This window comes from Garra rufa, chromosome 7, assembly GCF_049309525.1.
Source record: "Garra rufa chromosome 7, GarRuf1.0, whole genome shotgun sequence".
Taxonomy (NCBI): domain Eukaryota; kingdom Metazoa; phylum Chordata; class Actinopteri; order Cypriniformes; family Cyprinidae; genus Garra; species Garra rufa.
In genome coordinates this window covers 19,963,784-19,982,966 of record NC_133367.1, presented here as the reverse complement: position 1 = coordinate 19,982,966, position 19,183 = coordinate 19,963,784, and the positions used below count along the sequence as shown (strand labels likewise).

General features: G+C 32.9%; 2 protein-coding genes across 3 annotated transcripts in view; one reads left to right on the top strand and one right to left on the bottom strand.

Annotated features, from left to right (window-relative positions):
* The window catches only part of ptpn4b (protein tyrosine phosphatase non-receptor type 4b), a 60,925-nt gene extending 52,216 nt beyond the window's left edge, over positions 1 to 8,709 (top strand). For both annotated transcript variants that reach the window (XM_073844350.1, XM_073844349.1), the window contains exons 21-27: positions 1,346 to 1,436; positions 1,523 to 1,584; positions 1,683 to 1,829; positions 3,717 to 3,845; positions 3,924 to 4,072; positions 4,181 to 4,316; positions 6,685 to 8,709. In XM_073844350.1, coding sequence (XP_073700451.1) covers positions 1,346 to 1,436; positions 1,523 to 1,584; positions 1,683 to 1,829; positions 3,717 to 3,845; positions 3,924 to 4,072; positions 4,181 to 4,316; positions 6,685 to 6,783 — 813 coding nt within the window. In that variant the 3' untranslated portion in view covers positions 6,784 to 8,709. The remainder of the gene's footprint in view (positions 1 to 1,345; positions 1,437 to 1,522; positions 1,585 to 1,682; positions 1,830 to 3,716; positions 3,846 to 3,923; positions 4,073 to 4,180; positions 4,317 to 6,684) is intronic.
* Positions 8,710 to 8,766: 57 nt separating this feature from the next.
* On the bottom strand, positions 8,767 to 12,229 carry krt97 (keratin 97). Its single transcript, XM_073844351.1, has 8 exons — positions 11,733 to 12,229; positions 11,283 to 11,365; positions 10,873 to 11,029; positions 10,218 to 10,382; positions 10,007 to 10,132; positions 9,562 to 9,782; positions 9,407 to 9,456; positions 8,767 to 8,994 (listed from the first exon to the last, which is right to left on the bottom strand). The coding sequence occupies exons 1-8, from the start codon at positions 12,159 to 12,161 to the stop codon at positions 8,888 to 8,890; spliced, it is 1,338 nt and encodes a 445-aa protein (XP_073700452.1). The 5' UTR covers positions 12,162 to 12,229; the 3' UTR covers positions 8,767 to 8,887.
* Positions 12,230 to 19,183: the final 6,954 nt, after the last annotated feature.

Genomic DNA, 19,183 nt, shown 5'->3' with positions numbered 1-19,183 from the left:
GTATTTAGTCACTAGATCCATTTTAATTATTTAACAAATACAAATAATATTTTAAGAAATACTAGATAATTAAACATTGTGCAAATACTTCACTAAATATTTAGCTTTTATATATTATATTTGCATACATTATAAATAAATGTTAATGTCTATTATATATATATATATATATATATGCACGCAAATATATATATGCACACAAAAAGACATTTTGATTTTCATTTCTTATTGATTTTGCTATCTTCACCTAGAAATCTTACATTGCATTGGGTTGTCTGCTGCATTACATTTTAGTCACATAATTTCCTGTTGCTCTTTTCAGTCTGTCTCAATTACTTCCTGTTTGCTGAGCTTGTTTTTCTGTCATGAACTTGTACTAACCGCAAGCCTAGTTTAGCTTGTTTATTATCAATGATACTAATAGTTATGACAATGAAACATATTGCACAACAGTGTTGTTTTCGTCAACGATGACGATGACGAAATCATTTCGTTGACGGCACTTTTTTTCATGACGATAACGAGACGATGACGAGATAAAAATAACTCGTTGATGACTAAAACATGACGAGACGTGTGTGAGTTTTCGTTGACGAGACGAGAATAGACGAAAATGTTAGTGGGTGGTCCGTCAGACGTTTAAAATGCATGACATTTCCGCTTATTGTGCATGCCAATTAAAACCGAAAAAGTATCTGCCGCTATGGCAAGCCGTTTTAACATTAAATACTCTTTGCCATACTAGTATGGCAAGCGTTTTAGCATTCCATCCTTGTTTGGTTACGCTCAACACGTCACATTGTTGTCACTCAGACAGACAGACGATTAACCATGATGGCGGCAGTTTGCACACAGGGTGGTAGCAAACGGCGAGAGGACCTATGGGTGTATTTCAAATATATGTCTTTTATGTCTAAAACCATTCCTTCATTATTGTAATTATTGGTGAAAATAGTCAATCCGGAAGCTCACATTGTGTTGAACTATAGATCTGCTATTTTCACAACTTATAAGTGACACTACCCAACATTAAAATACTTACTGACCTACATTAATTTGTTAAAAGCCTACTTTTTCCCTTTTTTTTGACTAAAATTAGACTAAAACCTTTTTGACTTGTCGTCGACTAAAATTGGACTAAAACTATCACATATAGAAGTGACTAAAATTTGACTAAAACTAATAAGCATTTTAGTCCAAAAGATTAAGACTAAATCTAAGATGGTTGTCAAAAACAACACTGTTGCACAATGACATTCAGTAAACAAAATCGAATTTACATCATGTTATTTTTGATTAAACCTAGGCGGAAATTGTGTTTCCTAAAACATTTACTTTCTTACAGCAACTGTACAGGAAGCGTCCTGGGATGTCCATGTCGTGCGCCAGATTGCCGCAAAACGTCTCCAAAAACCGCTATCGGGACATTTCACCATGTGAGCACACACAGCTTGTTTGTATTGGACTCTGAAATGTTGTCATGATTAGTTGGATGCTCATAACAGCTTATTTTGTGACACAGACGACACCACTCGAGTTGTTTTGAAGGGGACGGATGATTATATCAATGCAAATTTCATTAACGTAAGCATTCATCACTGATTATTTTTATTCTGAAGTTATTTTGTCAGTGTTTTGTTGTTAGAAAAGAATCATCTGTTTGTATTTGTGGGTGTTTTTAGATGGAAGTCCCGGGGAAAGGTGAAGTAAAGCGGTATATCGCCTGTCAAGGGCCTCTTCCTGGTACCTGCTCGGACTTTTGGCAGATGGTTTGGGAACAGAGCGCCGCCCTAGTGGTCATGCTCACAACACAAGTTGAACGTGGCAGGGTATGTGTATGTATGTGTATATATATATATATATATATGTATGTATGTGTGTGTGTGTGTGTGTGTGTGTGTGTGTGTGTGTGTGTGTGTGTGTGTGTGTGTTTTAATTCATTAAGTGAAAGTTATTCATGCACATAATGGTGGTATAAATTAGTGGGGTTTTTTTTAAACTGAGTTCATACATAACTAATATTTTTTTAAATAAATGTTTTGTTTTTATATTTTTTTATATTATAAACTAGAAGTAAGCATTTTGGTATTATTTGTTTGTGGTCTCATTGTTACATAAAATAAAATATTGATTTTTTTATATTTTTTATTATTATTATTATTATTATTATTATTGTTCAAAATAATAGGTAAAACTAAGACATTTTACAAATTTAAAAAACATTTTGTTTTTATATATTGTGTTTTTTTGTATTTTTATAAAGTTGTCAACATCAGCAGTTGATTTTAAGTAATAAATTGCACATTTCATTAATTTATTAATTTAATTGTTTACAAATGAACTACTTTTTGTTTTTTGTTTTCATTGCTTTATGTAAGTAAAATCAATATTTTTATTATTATTATGAGTTCAAAATAATAGGAAAAAACTAAGAAATTTTACAAATTTAAAAAACATTTTATTTTTATATATATCGTATTTTTATGTATTGTCAACATCAGTGGATGATTTCATTTAATAAATTGCACATTTCATTAATCTATTTAATAAATTACAAATTAATTACTTTTTGTTTGTTTTTTCAATATGTATTATTATTATTATGAGTTCAAAATAATAGGAAAAAACTAAGAAATTTTACTAATTAAAAAAACATTTTATTTTTATATATTGTATTTTATGTTTTGATTTTTATAAAAATGTCAACATCAGTGGATGATTTTATTTAATAAATTGCACATTTGGTTTATATATATATGGTTTATATATTTATTATGTTTATATGTATTTAGTCACTGTAGATTCATATCATGTTTTAAGAAATAATTAAAACGAAATTATACAAACATTTCTAAAAATATTTTGTTGTTGTATATTATATTTTCATATATTAACTATAAATAGTCAGAATCAACAATTGGTGATTTAGTTTAATACATTAAGTTAATAATATTAATATAACAAATTACAAATAAATTAAAATATATATTTTTATTATTATAAGTATTTAAAATAATAGGAAAAACTAAGAAGTTTTACAATTTTAAAAAATATTTTGTTTTAATATATTGTATTTTTATGTATTGATTTTTATAAAGTTGTCAACATCAACAGTTGATTTCATTTAATAAAGTGCACATTTCAGTAATTTATTAATTCATTAAACTAAAAATTAATTACTAATTAAATACATTTTGTTACATGTGAATTTAAAATATTATATATAGTATTCAAAATAATAGAAAAATCTGTAGGAATTTTTACAAATTGAAAAAACATTTAGTTTTTTAGAATAGAAAGGTATAGATTTTGTACAGATGTATAGATTTTTTTTAAAGCTGTCAGCATCAACAGTTGGTGATTTAAATGTATTAAATTACACATTTATAGCCTTTTTAAGACATATTTTGTTGGTCTCATGTGTCACATTCAGAACTGTAAAAACGTTTTTAATGTGATCTAATTGTATTTGTAATTTAAAACATTTATAAATAGCCTTTTTTTCTTCTGACATAACTAAGGCTTTGAGGGCGGAGCCTAAATATTAACCAATGAAGTTTGGCCAAGTGTGTCTCACAATCCAATAATATCTTAACATATAAATCAAGTCCTGCCCTACATTTAGTTTTTTTTTTTTACATGTTTATTTTTGTTGTGTTCTTAATTTTGTCAGTGATTTTGCGGTGTATGATATATCTTGACATTTTCCATTTTAGGTGAAATGTCATCAATACTGGCCAAACGTTTCAGCAAGTGGCACCTACGGAGGCTTTCAGGTTCAATGTGTGTCAGAGGAAGGAAACTCGGCGTACCTGCTCAGAGATCTGACACTTACACACCTTGAGGTGACGTATCTCTTTAAATGTTTCTTATTTTAGTGTAAATACATTTCTGTGCTAATATTTGTTTGGCTGTTTGTTCAGAGTAAAGAAGAAAGGCAGATTTGTCAGATGCAGTACTTGGCGTGGCCCGATCACGGCGTCCCAGATGATTCGTCTGACTTCCTGAACTTTGTCAGTCAAGTACGCAGCAAAAGAACCGACGCACAAGACCCTGTGGTGGTTCATTGCAGGTCAGGTCTAGAAAATGTCCCGAGAGTATCATCAATTGACATCCCACAAGCGAAAAAACACTTAATGGTGAGCAAAATGTGTTTTGACTCAACCCCCTTTTCTTTCAGCGCTGGGATTGGTCGCACAGGGGTGCTTATTACCATGGAGACAGCGATGTGTTTGATAGAAAATGGTCAGTCGGTGTATCCCTTAGACATCGTCAGAACCATGAGAGACCAGCGTGCCATGATGATCCAGACTCCTGTGAGTAGACTAGTCCACATTGCAGCTCCTCCTGGCCAAAAACTGGCCACTTAGACTGGATGAGACTGTTTGATTGACAAGTAATATTACAATGTTACGTTTAGTAAGTTCAAAGGTGAGGTTAGGTTGGCCCTTTGTACGAATTCCTACGAATTTCACAAAATGTATACATTCGTACGAGTGATGTTATGTTTAAAAACAAGGTTAGGTGTGCTCCTTTGTATGAATTCCTAAGAATTTTTTCACTTCGTAAAATATGTACAATTTTTCACAATCGTACAAATCATCCACCTTGTCAAAAATGTACTAAAAATGCTACAAAAATGCCAAAAAAAAACTTCCGAAATTTTTGTTAATCCAACAAGAATTCCTACAAATTTTTGAAATCGTAAAAATGTGTACAAGTGAGGTCATACGAAATATCCACCTTGTCAAAAATGTACGAATTGCTGTAAGTCGTGTTTTCTTAGAAAACAATTTATAGTTTTACCATAAGCTACGAATTTTGTAAATATCAAAAAATTAAATCCTAAAACACTTCACACACTTTGGTTAATCCAACAACAATTTCTACGATTTTTCAATTTGTATAATACGTAAGATTTTTCACAAATCATATGAATTTGTACAAGTAAGGTTGTACGAATTTTCCACCTTGTCAAAAATGAACGAATTGCTGTAAGCAGTGTTTTTTCGGAAAAACAATTCATAATTTTACCATGAGCTACGAATTTTGTAAATATCGAAAAATTAAATGCTAAAAAACTTTGCAAACTTTGGTTAATTCAACAAGAATTCCTACGAATTTTTAAATTTGTAAAATGCGTAAGATTTTTCACAAATCGTATGAATTTGTACGAGTGAGGTTGTACGAATTAGACACCTTGTCAAAAATGTACAATTTGCCGTAAGCCATGTTTTCTCCAAAATCAATTTATAGTTTCACCAAGAGCTACAGGAACAATTTAATTGCTATTAAGTGTCTCAGACAAATTTTGCAAATATCAAAGATTAAATGCTAATAAAACTTACCAAACTTTGGTTAATCCAACAAGAATTTCTACGAATCGTATGAATTTGTACGAGTGAGGTTATACAAATTAGCCACCTTGTCAAAAATGTTTGAATTGCCGTGAGCCGTGTTCTTTTTTCTCTGAAAACAATTTATAGTTTTACAATGAGCTAAAGGAACAATTTAGTTGCAATTAAGTGTCTCAAACGAAGTTTGTAAATATCAAAGATTCAATGCTAAAAAAACTTTAAAAAAAATGTCTTGATCCAATGATTGCTTACATTTAGGGGCAGGGTTAAGTGAGGTCCTTTGTACAAATTCCTACGAAATTGCCACTTCATAAAATATGTACGATTATTCACAAATTGCATGAATTTGTATAAAGTGAGGTTGTACGAATTAGCCACCTTGTCAAAAATGTATGAATTGCTTTGAGATCAGGTTGGTCAAACCAGTTAATTGAATTGTATTTAATGATTGGCAAATGTTACATTTAGTACGTAGTAAATTTATGGAAAATGCTTTTTCTCCAAAAACAATTTATAGTTTTACCATGAGCTACAGGAACAATTTAGTGAATGTCAAAGATTCAATGCAAAAAAACGTCGTAAACTTTGGTTAATCCAATGATTAGTTGTTTACTGGATTGATAGCGTTAATTTCTGGGACGTTTAAGTTTAGGGGGGCGGGGTTAGGTGTGGTCCTTCATATAAATTCCTACGAATTTGCCACCTCGTATAAAAATACGTACGATTTTTCACTAATTTAAGTGAGGTTATACGAATTAACCTCATGGTCAAAAACGTTAACTTTGTTTATTAAAATCTGCTAACTTTGTTTATTATGTATTAAATATAGATTTGCATTTATTAAGAATGTTTTTTCCTCTAAAAACAATTTATAGTTTTACAGGAACAATTTAGTTGCTATTAAGTGTCTCAAATGAAATTTGTAAATATACGATTCAATGCTACAAACTAACTTTGGTTAAAATAATTGTTTCCCGGTGGATTGATACATACTAACACTGCTAAAAAAAAATTGCATCAAACCCACTAATCGTGTTCTATAGAATTGTGTTCATTAACGTAATGTTTAGTTTGTAGTAAATACAGATTCACATTTAAGGCAGATGCTTTTTCTCAAAAACTATTTACAGTTCTACCATGAGCTACAGGAACAATTTATATGACTTGTAAGTATCTAATACTCTAGTAAGTTCTACTATAAGCCAATGAAATATTTCCTGGTGGACTGCGTCAGACAAATTGCGTCAGACCAGCTAATCTCGTAAATACAGTTTAGTTTTTTCATAACGCATCTGAATCACTTGATGTCTATTTTGTTTGTTTGCAGAGCCAGTACCGTTTCGTCTGCGAAGCGATTCTGAAAGTTTACGACGAGGAGATCGTAAAGCCGTTCGAGACTGAGCCTCCAGTTGAAAAGGAAGAATGAACACCGTCTCCGAGGTTCTTCTGTGATTTACAACTACTGCCAGTGAGATCTGCGCTCAGCTCGCTGTCGCCCCTGCTGGAAGGCAGCAGAGATGACACCTGCAAACTAGCATACAGACGAAAAAGCACTATTGCACTTTACAGCGACAAACAATGACTTAAGGGGATTTTTCATTTTAAAAAAAAGAGTATCAGGTTACTGATGAGTAGGTACTGTTAATAATGTTAATTATTTGGGTTAGAGAACGAAACTTGCTTTTGCTTTTGTGCCAAAAGCTGAAATGAGCCACAGTCCATGTCAGAATTAACTCTTGCAACTAACGACAGCACGTTTTATGTATTATTTATTTGTTTCGGGGGAATTTTTAACAGTGGACTTGAAAGCAAACAGGTGCTCGGCCCATTCTCTTCCCTTCTCCTGACTGTGACTGTAATTGTTTTTAACATTTACGTTTAAAACATAAGTTAAAATCGTTAACATAGTATTTTTATTTTTTTTTAATCGTCAAAAACTTTTAACGACACAGATTTTATTCGTTTTTACCCTTGCGTAAGTTTCCTACGTTACAGTTCTCCGGAAATTTAGCGAAACGAACAGGCAACCAGCTGCGTCGAAAATGAGCCATGGTGAAGATGTTTCTCGCTGCCAAATTTCACAGCTGTTTGCCTCTAAAAACCGAACGGTGCGTCGCTTTGGCTAATCGCTATTTATTGCAAGGCTACGTATAGTACGTAAAACGGCTGGCGTTTGTATCGTTAAATATGCATCAGGCAGCTGTTATTCTTTCAGATCCATGTTTGCCGGATCTTTGAAGCATTTTATTTAGAAAATAAAGCTGTGAAGTTCACATTAGCTTCGTTGGCGGAAACCGGATACTCAATCGATAAGCACGAACGCGAAATAAATGTTTAACGTACGATTTAGTCTAGCGTTGGTCATTACGTTTTCTTCCATGTTTACGATCAAATTTTCGAAAACCTCTATTGTACGAAACGATTTTAGTTGATCATCCATTTTACGAATACTTGTGTTTTTCGTTGAGAAGAAATATCAGCCGGTTTAAATTCTGCGTATCATTGGATATCAGCTCTTCTTTAACTAGATTATCTGCAATATACTCGAACGGTGGTCATAGTTCATTCAGTACCTGCTATGGCTGTAGAGACGATGGCATTTACTCATGTTTTATTCACCGCAAGTGCAAAATTTTACGATCAACGAATTTAGCTCATTTTAAAGAGAAAGGGTATGTGTTCGCGAAATGTTTTTGATGTGACACTCCGGACCATCCTAATTGTTTGCGAATGTTTTTACGAACATTTTCCCCCCTCGTACGTTGTTTTGCGGTGCCATTGCGCACACAAATTGGCGTCAAGGACCAATCCCGCCCACCGTTTTGAATGTGAGCCGATTTTGCTTCAGTGTACGTCGTTATAGCGCAGCAGCTAGAAATTTACTGCCGACGTTGCGTCGGAAGTGGTGGTATTTTTGTATTTAACGAAAAAAGAGGACAGCACTTTGCAACTGACTGTGGTAGTCAGCTGTGCTACTGTAGAATTTATACTGTAATTGTGTGATGGGGAAAAAATGCTGTTTAATTATTTATGTTGAACATTTTGTCAAATACGGACACCTGTGGGGGGGGGGGGCTCTTAACTACATAGTGTCATATGTGAAATACTTGTAAATACAATGTTATATATTAAAAGTGTTCTGAAAAGATAACGGTGCTTATTTTGTTTTAGTAAACGTCAGAAAACGTCATGTTTGTATATCTCCCAGTTGTGTTCGTGTGTGTGTATGTCTGTGAGAGAGCGAGTACGTCTTTTGTACTTTTGACTGTTTTTTGTTTTCTTACTGGCGTACTTTTTGAAATTGTGCTTAAATACGCTAACTCATCATCATATCAAATATAATACAACTCAAACTCTATTTTCAGTGTTGTTTTTGATAAATATCGATAGAGGAATTAAAGAAAACACGTTTAATTTCGCAGCATATCTTTTTATTTTATTTTTCTTGGCATTTCACAAGGTGTTAAACAAGGATCATTTAATCAGGCTGAAAATTCATGCCGACTTTATGGATCTCCTTTCTGTGGTTTTTACTTCTTCAAGACCTCAACGCCAACATCCTCTGTGCGAGAAACAACCTTTCCGTCAACCACCTCTTCGATTACTGTGCGAACACGCTTGGTCACAACAGGCTCGGCTAAAGAGGAAAAATAAAGACAAATTGTAAGTTAAAAGCTACAAGGATCGATCTATTTTAATTAATTTTCGTAAATGTGGACCACAAAACCAGTCATTTGGGTCAACTTTTTAAAAATTGAGATCATCTGAAAACTGAATAAATAAACTTTTCGTTGATTGATGGTTTGTTAGGATAGAGATGCAACTATTTGAAAATCTGGAAATCTAAATATTGAGAAAATTGCAAAGTTGTCCAACTTAAGTTCTTAGCAATGCATGTTACTAATCAAAAAAATTAAGTTGTGATATTTTTACAGTGGAAGACCACTCATTTAGACCCATACAATGTATTTTTGGCTAACTTAAGGTTTTGTGGTCCAGGGTCACATGATCATATTTTAATATATGTAAATTAAAACAAAAACACTTACGCTTGGGGGGAGGAGGAGCTACAACCTCTACAACTTTGATTGTCTGTCTCCTGTAATGAAAAAAAAAAAACATTTTTAAAATATTATACAACTCTTACGATCTTTAGAAAGACGAGTTGATTTGTTTCACTTGATGTTTATTCGTAAGAACTTACTGAATGTCCTCTCCATCCAGAAGTCTCCTGTACTCGGCGATCTCCATCTCTAGTCTGGTCTTGATGTCCAGGAGCAGTTTGTACTCATTGCCTTGTCTTTCGATGTCAATGCGCATTTGAGAAAGCTCCATCTCCAGACTGTTAATGACGGTTTGCAGTTGGTTGAGCTGCATGCTGTACCGTGACTCTGTCTCTCCAAGTGTGCTTTCCAGTGCCGATTTCTGTCAAATCGCAATGTGGAGAAGTGCAATGAGAGGCTTTGAAAAAAAACAGTGCTAGTGGCTCCCCCTAGAGGCAGCTATTGGAAAATGTCTTATTTTTTAACATTTTGACCCAAAGCTTGAGCATAGAATAATAATTAGGATGTGGTGATGCATGCTCAATAAAATAAAAAGCGCCCCCTAGTGGTTGTATGAGTTAAAAATCAAAAGAAATAGCGTTTTACCAAGCTGAGCTGTGATTGAAGTTCGATTTCCAGACTCTGAAGCGTCCTTCTGAGCTCGTTGATTTCACTGCGTGACATTGAGAGGTCTTCTTGTTTGGTGGATACCTGCTTGTTCAGTTCGTCGAACTGTATGGAAAGAGGTTTGACGTCAACATCTGCTTGTTTGTGTTTGTGTATGTGTTAGCTATTGCATATTAGAACGAGCTCTTACTTTGCCCTTGTACCAAGACTCCATTTCTCTGCGGTTCTTCTCGATGGTGCCTTCATACTGTTGTCGCATCTCCTCCATGATGCGAGCGAGGTCTTGCTGAGGTCCGGCGTCGACCTCCACGTTTACGCTGCTGGAGGACATTTGAGCGCGAAGAGCTGCGAGTTCCTACGGAAACAATGATATAGCCGTTAGCTTACGTTGTGTTTGTTCTGAAAAGTGGGAGTTGCTATTGTATGCTTGAACTTAGAGTCTTAGGGTACAGTTGCATTAGCAAAATTATTTGCAAATTGCTCCCTCTAGATGCTTTTTTTAAACATTTTTGAGTTTGAGTTGAGCGTAATGATTAGATTGTGACATAATGCTGTTTTGATCAAATGAAGATATTATATAGAGGAAGTTATTTTCATTTTAATTGGACTTTCACACAAAGTTATAGTGGTAAATGCGACCACACCCTCAAGCTTTGAACTCCAATGCTCCAGGAGATGTTTAATTACAAGGCTAGCATCTCTAATAGGGACTAATTTTTAAAATGACATTTGAAGAGAAGATTATTGGTCTGCTAGATTGTTGGGTAAAGATCAGGCAGGTTTGCCCTGCCTGGAAGGGCCATAAAATGTTTTTTTTTTTTATTTTTTATTTTTTTTTATCTCACCTCTTCGTGGTTCTTCTTCAGGTAGACAAGCTCCTCCTTCAGACCTTCGATCTGCATCTCGAGGTCTGAGCGTGTCATGGTGAGTTCATCCAGAACCTTCCTCAGACCGGCGATGTCGGCTTCCACGGACTGACGCATAGCCAATTCATTCTCATACCTGAAGCCGCAAGGAATAATAAGGTTTAGGTTTAGGTTTAGGTTGGGAATCTAGATGAACTTATGTTGTAAAATGTTAGGTGTGACATTTAACAAGCTCATAAAATGAGGGGAAACCCTTGTTGGGAATGAAAGATTGATTTACTGGTCTAGACGACTTTATTACTTTACTAGAATGGAATATGATATTATAGCAATATAAACTATCTTTTAAAAAAGGGGTTTTAAATGAGGGAATAAGAAGTTGTACTAACTTGACTCTGAAGTCTTCGGCTGCCAGTTTGGCGTTGTCGATCTGAAGCATGATTCTGGCATTGTCCAGGCTGGCAACGGCAATCTGAAGACAAACAGATGAAGCATTGAGACTCCCTTACAGCTTTTGAAAGTAAATCAAACATTTTGTGTGTGTGTATATATATATATATATTGCATATGTTATCCCTTACTTTATTTCAGCTAGTTGCCAAGATAACATTTCTCATTTATGTTTAGTTTAAGGTTTATACATTGTTTTATTTCAATTCACTTTGTTTTTGGTTTTGGTTAAATATAACAGCCCTAGTGATGTGATCATCTAATACAGACGATCTTTTTTGTTTTCTGTTTTATTGATATACTGTTTCATGTCAATAAAATACGATTATAGTACTATAGTCATAAATTATAATAGTAATTTCTATAGCTCTGTAATTAAAATTACTCACTTTTTTGCGCAGATCTTCAATGGTGACGTAATAGTGACTGTAGTCTTTGGAGACAGGGGTTCTCTTCTCGTACCATTCCCGGATCTGGCGCTCCAGTTCCGCGTTGGCTTTCTCCAGGGAGCGCACCTTCTCCAGGTAGGTCGCCAGACGGTCGTTGAGGTTCTGCATGGTGGTCTTCTCGTTGAAACCCCCACCGAAGCCATTGTCGCCACCGCCGCCACCGAGCGCGCTGGCCAGGTCGAAACCGCTCCTGGTATTCTGTGCGTAAGAGACGCGCACGCTGGATCCCCCGGCGCCTCCATAGACACTTGGCGCACGGCCAGTGGCGATGCGCTTGGAGTATCCACCGCTGAGCGACATCGAGGTGAAGGGACGAGAGCTGGAGCTGGACACGCTCTTGCGTGAGAAAGACTGGCTAACCTGAGTCATGGTTTCCGTTCCTGTTGCCTTTGCGCTTGGTTGGACACCTCTGACAGCTGCTTAATGGTTTTGGAGAGCCATGGATCTATTTATACAGGTTGACCGGGGAGGTGGGGTTTACTTTCGCTTATTTGTGGTAATGATTATCGGAAAAGCATCAAACAGGTGTGTCCAGGGTGCGCCGTAAAATGGCCCTGGACAGAGCCGTGAGGCACGTCTAACCTGATTGACACGATTTTGTGAATAAACATTAATTCCAGAGAATTTAGAGTTTGATGGGTTAGGATAGACTTGACAAAAGACTACCACTTTATTACTTTCACTGATAATAACAGCCATTATACATTATATAAGGCTAATAGGGTCAGTAGTTCATACTGTCAAATGTATTTATTTCATATACAGTTGAAGTCAAAAGTTTACACACCTTGTGGAACCTGCAAAATGTTAATTATTTTGCCAAAATAAGAGAGAGCATACAAAATGCATGTTATTTTTTTTATTTAGTACTGACCTGAATAAGATGGTAACATAAGAGAAAATAGTTACATTTATATGAATTTGAATGATTTACAGCTGTTTTTTAAGTTATAGTTGTTAATGAAACCCTTGTTTGTCCTGAACAGCTGAACTGCCAGCTGTTCTTCAGAAAAGTCCTTCATGCCCCACAAATTTGGTGTATTTGAACTCGTTCCAACAATGACTGTATGATTTTGAGATGCTATTTTCCAGACTGAGGAGAACTGAGGGACTCGTATGCAACTATTACAGAAGGTATAAACACTCACTGATTCTTCAGTAGGAAAAACGATGCAATAAGAGCTGGGGGTGAAAACTTGAACAGAATGAAGATGTGTAGCCTACATTTTTCAGATTTTGCCTAAATATAAATTTTTTTTTTTTTAGTACTGCCCTTCAGAAGCTGCACATGATGCTTACTTGTTCCTCAGAAGACAAACTTACCCTGTCAATTTTAAGTCAAATTTACCCTGATCTTAAAATTCCAAAAGTTTCCACCCCCTGCTCTTAACGCATTGTGTTGTGAACCTTCTGTAATAGTTGCATATGAAAAATCATACAAAACCAAAGAATTTGTGAGACCTGAAGGATTTTTCTGAAGAACAGCAAGGGAACAAACAAGGGACTCATGAACAACTATCACTAAACAAAAAACGCAGCTGTGGATCATTCAGGTAACAAGACAGTATTAAAATTCAAGTGTAAGTAAACTTTTGAACAGGGTCAACTGTTGTTTTCTCTTGTGGACTTCTTATTCAAGTCAGTACTAAATAAAAAAACAACATGCATTTTGCAAGATCCGTCTTATTTTGGTGAAAATAACATTTTGCAGATTCTGCAAGGTGTATGTAAAAAGTGTATTCCAAAGGTAAAAATGGTAACTTTTTTTGATTATTTGTTAGAATTTGAATATTTAATATATAAAAAATATATAACATATATCAGTTTATTAAAACATACATAGCTTCTTAAAAAGGTAGCCTAGTAGCTCCATTTTTGCTAAATGAAAGTTGTTATCGAGTGTTTTCCTACCACCTGAACAGTGACCGTGACTATGTGATAAAAAGATAAGATTATTGCCCTGTTCGGTATGTGCAGAATGAGCACTTTAAGACACTATCACTGTCACTCCACACCCTTAATAATGAGATGTGAACGTGTATATGAGGAATGAGCCAGATTTTAACAGCCATACATTAGTCACCGATTATCGTACTGTAATAATGTTGACAACGCCAAAACCATACCGTAAAACGGTAACATGCCTTTTAATCCAGCTCTAAATGAAGGTTTTCATGGAAAACGTGACTCATGTGAATTCAACAAACGACTCAGTTGTGGAAAAAAAAAAAAAAAAAAAAAAGTTCCCGCTAGGTTCTTGGCCACGACGATGTGAACTTTTATTTTTTCCCAGTCATTTAGCGTTATTATCAAGCTATTCAATGAAAGTACACTTTAACCAGCCCAAAGGCATGTAATTACAATGTTTTCGAGTCCTGTGTATCGTGATTATATGTCCTAGACACCGCGTACAAAGGTGAGGTACAATTACACCGGTCCAAGAGCGTGTTCCCCTGTGATCCATGAGCGTAATTATTTTGTCTTTCAGCTTTCCCATTGTCACGGTTCTCTCACGGTTTTTCCAACCTGTCTTAGGCTAATTCCCTTATTTGACAGCTCTTTTTCTCGTAGCCTAATGAGGGAGTGTCTCACACTCCGTGTTATCTTTATCTTTTCACTCCCGCCCGCATAGCTCGCCTCATCCAGACCGAATCCAGCGGCTCTCGTCTCTGGTCATGGCGGTCTTTAGCTGGCAGGTATCAGCCCGCACCTTCACTCGTTTACCCTCTCACACACACACCACTCCCTTTTGGAGTCATGACTTTTTAAAACTCTTTTTGTTGTTGGTGGGTTTACTCATTTGCGTCTTTTGTTTTGATGCGGCTTGGTTGGGAAAGAGTGGGGTGAGATTTTACGAGGTAAGAGGTTTACGCGTCGTCTAAAAGAATAGAGACCGAATAGAGGTGAAACCATTACATAAAATCAAACCAAACAATGAGTACATAGAAACGTAAGCATGACTGAGAATTAAAGCTGTTTACTAAGACTTCATATTTGATTTCATTCATTTTTTTTTTTTTTTTATAACTGGGTTTGGAGGTGAAACTCATCATTACTGGTTGAGCCACTATAACACCATTTATCATGAATCATCTGAGGCCATTTACTCCACAGGTATTTTATTTTAACCACTGGCAAAGTTTATCATGAATCATTTGAGATAATTTACACCACAGATTTTCATTTTAATTTATTAATTTGTTTTATTTTACCCACACTGGCAGTTTACCATATATTTTCTCAGATAGCCTACTTTACACCACAGATTTTATTTGTTTGTTTGTTTGTTTGTTTGTTTGTTTTGAGTCACTGGCACAGTTTACTGTGAATCATTTGACACACTCTACACCACAATATTTTATGTTATTTTGTTTTATTTTAGTCACTGACAGAGTTTACCCCACAGCTTTTTTTAGTTATTTTGTTGTATTTTATTTTCTTTCTTTTTTTTCGTCATTGACAAGGTTTACCAATCATCTGACTCTTTTTACCCCACAAATATTTAGTTTTATCAAGTAATTTTTTTATTACTTTTTTTTTTTTTTTTACCTACTGGCACAGTTTACCATGAATTATCTGACAATTTTTACCCCACATATATTTATTTTATTTTATTGTACTTTTTTTTGCATTCATTTTATTTTTTAGTCACTGGCAGAGTTTATTCTATTCTATTCTATTCTATTCTATTCTATTCTATTCTATTCTATTCTATTCTATTCTATTCTATTTTATTCTATTCTATTCTGTTCTATTCTGTTCTGTTCTATTCTGTTCTATTCTATTCTTTTCTACCCACTGGCTAAATTTATAATTTTACCCCACAGCTTTTATTTCATTTTATTTTACTTTATTTCATTTTATTTTATTTTACCCACTGGCGCAGTTGACCATGAATCGCCTGACAAAATTATATTATTTTGTGTATTTATTTGAGTCAATCATGAAGTTTAGCATTAAGTTAATCATGAATCGTCTGATATGCTATTTATTTTATATTTTATTTTTTAGTCACTGACAAAGTTTATCATGAATCATCTGTCACATTTTATTTTATTCTGTTTTATTATTTTTAGTCACTGGCAAAGTTTATCATGAATCGTCTCTTATATTTTATTTTATTAAATTATTTTATTTATTTGAGTCACTAGCAAAGTTTATCACAAATTATATGAGACACTTTACTCCACAGATATTTAATTTCATTGTATTGTATCGTTTTGTTTTGTTTTGTTTTTTTTAATTTTTTTATTATTTTATTTATTTGAGTCACTAGCAAAGTTTATCATGAATTATATGAGACACTTTAATCCACAGATATTTTATTTTATTTTATTTTATTTTACCTACTGGCACAGTTTAAAATGAATCGCCTGACAAAATTATTATTTTATTTTATTTTATTTATTTGAGTTTATCATGAATTAATTTATCATGAATCATCTGTCACATTTTATTTTATTATTATTTTTTAGTCTCTGGCAAAGTTTATCATGAATCTGTTACATTTTATTTTATTTTATGAAATCATTTTATTTATTTGAGTCACTAACAAAATTTATTATGAATTATCTGAGACACTTTACTCCACAGAAATTAAATTAAATTAAATTAAATTAAATTAAATTAAATTAAATTAAATTAAATTAAATTAAATTAAATTAAATTAAATTAAATTAAATTTTATTTTACCTACTGGCACAGTTTAAAATTATTATGACAAAATTATTTTGTTTTGTTTTGTTTTATTTATTGTATTGCATCTTTTTGTTTTGTTTTGTTTTATTATTTTTTTTATTATTATTTTATTTATTTGAGTCAGTAGCAAAGTTTATCATGAATTATATGAGACACTTTAATCCACAAATATTTTATTTTATTTTATTTTACCTACTGGCACAGTTTAAAATGAATCGCCTGACAAAATTATTATTTTATTTTATTTATTTATTTGAGTTTATCATGAATTAATTTATCATGAATCATCTGTCACATTTTATTTTATTATTATTTTTTTAGTCTCTGGCAAAGTTTATCATGAATCTGTTACATTTTATTTTATTATGAATTATCTGAGACACTTTACTCCACAGATATTAAATTTTATTTTATTTTATTTTATTTTACCTACTGGCACAGTTTAAAATTATTATGACAATTATTTTTTTTTGTTTTGTTTTATTGTATTGTATTGTATTGTATTTATTTTATTTTATCCGCTGACACATTTTGCCATGAAGCATCTGACAGCTATTTCATTGAATAATACTTTTTTTTTTTTTTTTTTTTTTGCATTTTGCATTTTGCATTTTATAAATAATTTTGCTCTGACAAAAAATGTAATCTCCTAAATATATAAAAAAAACACTCTTTTGCATACACTGTTTTGGGTACTCCCATATGCACCACTGAATCACCAAAATGACAGGGTTGGGAGTAAAAAGTGATTCCCGCTGACACATCTTCCTTCAATGTCACATGATACGTCATCATTTTTATATAAAAGTGTTTGTCATAAGTGCTGCTCCTCTGATGAAAGAGTGACCTTTGAATGAAATCCTTGCAGTATTCAAACATAAAAGCGATACTGGGCAGTGGTTTCGCGTGGGTAAGATGACACCCGTAGGGGCAAATGATGACCAAAACAACCAAATCTTGCGTCACAAGTCGTACTGCGTTGCTGTTTCACCACAAGCATAAACACAGAAGCAATTTACTATAAATAAGAAAGTGAAGCGCTGTGTGAAACACTCATCAGCATTTCTTAAAGAAGTGATTTTTTTTTTTCGGGCCAACATCCAAACTATTACCCGAAATGTACTCTGCGGGCTAATGCTTCAACTGTTTACACAGCAAAGGTCATGTGGCTTAAAGGTCAACATAACGCATCGTAAGCCAAAACCAACGGTTCATTTAGCCAGACTCGACCTGTTGGACGAGTCTACGGTAAGCGTCGTTTGAGTTATGTGCCCATCCTTGTTTTAGTTTTAATCATCAAAGACACTCCTCTACGTAATTATTTACCGAGACTCGCAGTCTCTTTTCTCACCCGAGGCGACTGCCAACCAGCGTCAAAGCAAATTAAAGACTTCTTTGTGAAGGGTTTCACTTTTAAACGTAACTTAAACCCTTTACATGAACGCGTTTTATTGGTACCAGTGTTTCTGGGCTCTCGGGTGACACTTCATTTTGTTTGACGCTCGTCGTTGGCCTGTTGCAGTTTTTGCTCAACCAGTTTTCTCATTGTAATCAGTTTAATTGATGATTTGAATCGTCCTGAAGGTTTATGTATGATTTATGTAAATCTGTTTTTGCTAAAGAGAACTAGTTTTCTATATTGTAAATTTTAATGCTGACTTAATGGTGTGAATTGTCTTGAAGGTTTATGTGTGATTTATTTAAATCTTTAAAGACGTTGTTTTTGCTGGAGAGAACTAGTTTTTTGTTTTTGTCTCATTTTTCATTGTGATTTTTAATGCTGACTTAGCAGTGTGAATTGTCTTGAAGGTTTATGTGCGATTTTATATAAATCTTTAAAGACTATAATTATGGTGAGGTCATCTTTAAGGATGACGAATCAAGGTTTTTAAGTTTACTTTTTTTTTTTCTTCGTGCGGTCACTCGGCCAATATTCAGCATTTTTTTTTTATTGTTGATGCCGCCTTCTCAGATGAATGTACCTTTTCTGGGTTGATGTTTATCTGATCATCCTTATTTATTTATTCCTTATCTAATCATTTTTTTTACTTTAATCATGTGTTACATATATTAATGCTTATATAAAAATGATAGTTCAGTAAAATTATTATAAATAAATGTAAAATGATTATGAAAATAATATATATATATATATATATATATATATATATATATATATATATATATATATATTTTTTTTTTTTTTTTTTTAATTAATAAATAAACAAAAATAATGATTATATATATATATATATATATATATGCATAAAATGTGTGTGTGTGTGTGTGTGTGTATATACTGTATATATATTCATAATAAATAATAATAAATACAAATCTAAATTATATATATAATAAATAAGTAAATTATATATATATATATATAATTAATTATTAATATAAATAATAAATAAATAATAAACAAATTACATATATAATTAAGTATATTTATATTCATAATAATAAATGACATACATATATATATATATATATATATATATATATTATAAAATTATATATTATATTTATAAAATTATATTTATGTTAATAATAAATAAATGACACATATATATATATATATATATATATATAAATACCAAATAATATATCATGAATAATAATAAACTTTAATAATATATAATATTTTTTATACAATTCGTAATAAACAAATAAATTATGAAGAAATTACATAT

What these genes read in the sequence shown, in the direction of transcription:
- krt97 (XM_073844351.1), bottom strand. Translation starts at nt 12,161, where the DNA reads ATGACTCAGGTTAGCCAGTCTTTCTCACGCAAGAGCGTGTCCAGCTCC. An exon ending in TGAAGAAGAACCACGAAGAG is followed by an intron (nt 10,383 to 10,872) that starts GTGAGATAAAAA and finishes TTGTTTCCGTAG; the next exon opens with GAACTCGCAGCTCTTCGCGC. An exon ending in CTGGATGGAGAGGACATTCA is followed by an intron (nt 9,457 to 9,561) that starts GTAAGTTCTTAC and finishes TTTTCATTACAG; the next exon opens with GAGACAGACAATCAAAGTTG.